The following is a 5,583-nucleotide window of genomic DNA, read 5'->3' as shown; positions in this document are numbered from 1 at the left end:
GGGCCCAGGGGTGTCCGCCTCTCTCTCCGCCCTGCCTCCTCCCTCCCCCCGCTGCATAGGGCCCGCCCCTTCCTGCAGTCGCACAGCCTCGCCCCCACCCTCCTCCGGGCCCCGCCCCCTCTCATTCTCTCCTCCCTCTCGGTGAGTCTCCTCCTCCCCGGGCCCCGGGCCCCTCCCCGCCCGGCGGGCCTCCAGGGCCTGCAGGTGGGACAGGTAGTGGCGCACGTTCTGCCTGGCCGCGTGCACCAGGCACCCGTCGATGTCCAGCCCCACGATGCGGCCGGGCCGCCAGTGCCGGGCGATGAAGAGGGTCAGGTGACCCGCGTTGCAGCCCAGGTCCAGGACCGCCTTCCCCCGGAACCACTCGGGCCGCATGACCCGGAGTCGGGGGTCCTCGCTGCACCCCGGGTTGCGGTAGCCGTAGTACTTGTTGTAGTTGCCGTACTGGAACTTCTTCTGCTGGGGGACGGGGCCCGGGCCACGACCCTCTTTATTACAGGCGCCCGGCGGGTTGCAGCGGCTGCGTTTGCGTTGCTGGGCGACCGGGGGCGGGGCAGAGGCGGGGCCTGGGGCAGCGAGAGCCGGAGGGAAAGGGGCGGGGTCGCAGGAGGAGGAGGAGCCCGGCTGGTTTTGGGGGAGGGGCCGCGGGACAGGCGAGGCCGCGCCCTCTCTGGGGGCCCTGGGGGCCACGCCCGGCAGCGAGGGCGGCGAAGAGGGCCGGCCCGGGACTCTGGGGGGCGGGGCGGGGCGGGGCTGGGGGCCGTGGTGCCGGTGCCGGGGCCGCCTCCGGCGGGGCGCGGGCAGCAGGGCGTGGCCGGCCCGGTTCAGGCTGAGCGGGTCGGTAACGTCGCGCGGGACCAGGATCTCCACCGGCTCGCGGCTCTTGGCGGGAAGCGGCGAGCACTCGGGCGTCTCTGCGTTCAGCGCGCGGCTCACCTCCTCATCCAGCAGGCTGTTCAGGTTCAGCGGGTCGAAGATGTTCCCGCCCAGCAGGAAGTTGCTGGGCAGAACCGGGTTGCTCTCCGAGTTGGCGCGTCGCCGCCTCTTGCCCGGGCCCGCGGCCCGCAAGCCCGACCCCACCGCGTTCCGCCGCTTGTTCTGCCGGACCGGGCCCGGCTGCGGAGCAGCCCGCATCGTGTCCGACAGCCGCGTGGAGTCGCCCCGCGTCCCGCCCCCCTGCCCCGCCCCCTCGTCCCCACCGCTACCGGCCGCTCCCGGTTCCGTTTCGGCGCTGCGCTCTGCCAGAAGCACGCTTCCGGCAAACGAGACCTCCACGCAGGCCGGCGCCGCCGTGGGGCCCGTTAGCGCCTCTGCCCCCGCGCCCCCCCTCCTCGCGCAGCTTCCCCCGGGTTCTGTGTGACCGTCCCGCGCTAAAGCCGCCTCTTTGTCAACCGACATTTCGATCATCTTCCTCCCGAAACTGGCATGGATCTGGTAAAGCCAAACACAAACATAAACATCTCTCCCACCGCCAAGAACAATATAAATAAATACTAAAACGTCTGACGTTTTTTTTACTGATGAAGCTTGCCAGATTTAAATCCAACTGTAACGTTAAATCCAACTGTAACGGAAACTGCCTTCCCTCAGCACAGATGTAACATGGAATAACTTTATTTCACTTCCTCGCTTCCTTTTTACAAATGTCCCCAAATAAGTTAAAATTATACACATATAACCGTGAATAGTAGCTAAATCTGACGTGGGAGGCAAAAAAGTAAGAAAAACGAACATTGTTTTAACAACATTGGCAATCTTTAGGTTACTAAAACAGTGGCCACATTATACCGCTCTCGTAACCATGCGTTACGACAGGGTGAAAGCAAAACCACAAGCCCTCGACGTCGAATGTGCGTTTAAACACGGAAACCCACCTCTCGCTTGCGTGGACCCGCCTCCTCCAAATAGCAGTGAACGAGGAAACTGATTTGCTTAAACCCGCCTCCTCAGGCGTCCGTCGTTCCGTTCTCATGAAAAATTCATTAACAATGAGAGCTAGATGGAACATAAAAAAATGCATTCAATCACCGTCAGTGCTCACAAAACACACACTACCAAGTAGTAGATTTCTTCGCCTTCTCCTAAACAAAGTAGGCACAGCCTCTCTCTCCGGACTAATTTTCTACAAAGTGATAAAGAAAAATAAGAAAATAAATTAAATCAAGCCAATAACGGACCTGACGACATACATTTCTTACAGTAACCCGTCGCTAAGTTTCCTGGCTAGCTAGCTTGAATATGCAGGTAGCTAGCAGGCTAACGTTATAAGTTAGCTAGACTGATGCGGAACGAAACAGTCGAACTGAAGAGACACGCCCTTTGGACGAAAAATAAAATTTGACTAAAGCGTATAAAATGGCAAAACCTTTCAGTCAGTCTGTGTGTAAGTGTGTATGTCGGAGAGCTTGTTCCCTCGCAAACTGATCCCAGCTATATTGAGTAACCAAGTTTCTTGGTTGCTCTACTGTAGCTCGCTCAACGTTTTTAAGGTCTCCGAGGTCTTTATATGCCTCGTGGGACGCTTAAACGCGGATTGACTGCCCTTTTAACCAATTATAGAACGTCCCTAATGCCAGACGACCAACGAAACCGTCTATACGCTTGCTTAAGCACCTCCCCGTGTCAGTTACTTCTTGGCTGCGCAGCACATCGCCTGTGTGGATCCTTTGCTAAATCCAAGCTCGGATAATATTGAAAAAATCCACTATTGTAACAAAATTAAAAGGATTCAGTCAAGTTAATTGATTTGCGAACAACTGCTCATGACTATGAAATACGCGGACTTCTGGACAGACAGGCATTTGTGTAGGCCACCCCTAGCCATGTAAACAACACTCGAGGTTGTGCAGACGTTTTCTGTGACGCGATTAGCTCGTTTAATTCTGTTTTAGCGACAATAGTGATCGGGGGAAAGTGTATACATGTCCAAGTTCCACATGTCTACAAAATCTAGAAGGGAAACTGTATGGTTGAGTTTGTTTCGATCCCGGCGCCCTGTACAAGAACATGTGTTCGGGCAAGGGGCTTTGAAAGGGGGTCGTGCTTATGGGATATGGTGTTTTCTACGAACAAAATATGTCGCTGCCTCGCAAGGTAGCTAACAAGTTAGCGATATATGTTGCAGGTGTGCATTTCTTTGGTGCGACTGCCTCTTTTAATCATCTATACAACGATGTATCCATTAATTCTTTACCTTTACCTTTACCTGGGCTGGAAGGCTAAACGTAGCAAGTGTGAACATTTTATTTTAGTAATACAGTCGGCGAACCATCGAGCATTAAGCAATGTTGCTTTTTCTTACATTTACTATGTAATTGACGTACATTTTAAATTAATTTGAAACAGTTGCAGCTCAATCGTAATATTTAATTGAAATTGTGTTTAATGATTCTTGTACATCTGAAATTTTGTATTGAAATATCTCATTTAATATAAATTGAATAGGCAAATATAGTACACTACTGTATACAATTAATTATTTTGTGTGAGGGCAATGCTTTTCTTCACTATTTGTTAACTCAGTCAGTACTAGTTATTCGGATGATCCAATCTGCCGATTTAGTGATGATTTACTATGATTCTTGGGGTAAAATAGTCAATAACTTCATGTAAACGCCAGCTGTTTTGCTTTTGATATAAAAAACTGGATTGCAGATTGCTGCCCTCAAGGCTGGTGAGAACGTGTTATCTGTGTGTGTATATGTCTGTTCATGTATGTGTGTGAATATACACTCACCAAGCACTTTATTAGGTATTTATTCGACTTACTCTGCTGTAGCCTATCCACTTAAAGTTATGATGCGCTGTGTGTTCAGAGATGCTCTTCTGCATACCACAGTTGTAATGTGTGGTTATTTGCGTTACTGTCACCTTCCTGTCAGCTTTGACCAGTCTGGCCATTCTCCTCTGAACTCTCTCATTAACAAGGTGTTTCTGTCTAGTGTGCGTGAAAATCCCAGATCAGCAGTTTCTGAGATACTCAAACCACCCTGTCTGCCACTAACAATCATTCCACGGTCAAGTCACTTAGATCCCATTTTTTCCCCATTCTGATGGTTGATGTGAACATTAACTGAAGCTCCTGACCCGTATCTACATGATTGTATGCATTGCACTGCTGTCACACAATTGGCTGATTAGATAATCGCATGAATAAGTAGGTGTAATGAAGTAAAAATGTTCCCAATAAAGTGCTCGGTGAGTGTAGTGTGGGGATGCCATGTCGTGCATTTTCTGTGAGCTTTATCTGGACCACTATGAGGCGGCGAGTTTCCTCTCGGCCCAGGAATATGCTATTTGTGTTTAATACCTGCGGTGCTATCATTTAACCACCAGAGGGTGACAACGTTTCTTGTGCGGAACAGCTTCTGGGTATGTATCGATCCTTGGAACGTGTCGTGATCATGTTTTTCGCATTTTCAAGTCCAAACCCGCTTTTGGACAAGTGGACATTTATTTTTATGAATAAAAAGTAGCCCTAATCTTTTTAACCAGTTAAAATTGGTCGACTAATGGGGCATAATAACGGGGTATTTCCATTATTATTTTTCCTGTTCCATTTTAATGGCAGGGCAGGGTTGACTTCCAGGGAATCATTAGATGGCCTACTTGGATACTCATTTCTTTTATTCCCTTTTCTCACCTTTCCTGTTATTCCTTTCTGTCCCTTTCCTTCCCTTACTCTTCCTCCTCCTCCTCCTCCTCCTCCCTTCTCTCAACAGTCATGATTACGATGATTACGGTGATGAAGCAAATCACAAGCGCTGACCACAGATAATCAATTATCACACTATAATACTATACAATAATAATAATAATAATTATTATTATTATTATTATTATTATGATCATATAAACAATAAAACGAAAACATTAATAATACTATTTTAGAGTATTTACGTGTGTGTGTGTGTGTGTGTGTGTGTGTGTATGTGTGTCACTTGTTGCAGGAGGGAGTTCTCACGTCACATCACCTTGGGGTCTCTATAGAGCTGGCCATTCATGTATAATATGTCCATCGTCAGACGGACCATTCGTGGTTTAACACTCTGTTTCGTTTCGTTATTGCCTAGAGGACGCGTCTCCTGTCCGGAATCTCTGGTGGGTATTGATTGTTCACGAGGAGAACTCGGCGTGTTTCAGCTCCCGGCCGAGAGTGGTGAAATCCTGCAACATTGGGACGAGGTCTATTGGAGGCTTTTTTTGGGGCGCTATTATAAAACAGTTTTCACTGCATGCCCTGTTGGTCGGCCACCTTCAGCGCGTCTTTCGTGAAGCGTTTGTCCACCTTCTCAGTTGCTTCGTAGTTTTAATTCTCGCCCTCATTTGAGGTCCAATCAGTTTTAAGGTTATGTGATTTCAGGACGAAGTTAATACCAGTAAATTAATTTAGAATAATGTACTAATTACGTTTATATTAAATATTAACAATGCATATTTACGCTTGTTTCTGTTTTTAAATAGACGGAGGCATTACAGTGTGCGTATTTATCTGACTAAATCTAGTATAACAGTACGTAAGCTGTTTACGAATCTATTTTAAGCGACTCTGAAGTTCGCCTAATGTACCCTGTCTCTTGCAGG

At 49.0% G+C, this 5,583-nt stretch overlaps 1 protein-coding gene across 2 annotated transcripts in view; it reads right to left on the bottom strand.

Annotated features, from left to right (window-relative positions):
- Positions 1 to 2,489, bottom strand: part of LOC133120056 (7SK snRNA methylphosphate capping enzyme-like) — a 10,133-nt gene extending 7,644 nt beyond the window's left edge. Inside the window, exons 1-3 of one of the 2 annotated variants that reach the window (XM_061230215.1) lie at positions 2,366 to 2,489; positions 1,875 to 1,995; positions 1 to 1,431 (exon numbers count right to left, since the gene is read on the bottom strand). The exon at positions 1 to 1,431 is cut by the window's left edge and continues 138 nt beyond it. In XM_061230215.1, coding sequence (XP_061086199.1) covers positions 1 to 1,407 — 1,407 coding nt within the window. In that variant the 5' untranslated portion in view covers positions 1,408 to 1,431; positions 1,875 to 1,995; positions 2,366 to 2,489. Of the gene's footprint in view, positions 1,432 to 1,874 lie in introns of both variants that reach the window. The other variant, XM_061230216.1, reaches the window with a different exon arrangement.
- Positions 2,490 to 5,583: the final 3,094 nt, after the last annotated feature.

Source organism: Conger conger, unplaced genomic scaffold (genome assembly GCF_963514075.1).
Source record: "Conger conger unplaced genomic scaffold, fConCon1.1 SCAFFOLD_69, whole genome shotgun sequence".
Lineage (NCBI taxonomy): Eukaryota > Metazoa > Chordata > Actinopteri > Anguilliformes > Congridae > Conger > Conger conger.
This window is presented reverse-complemented; position numbering and strand designations above follow the sequence as displayed.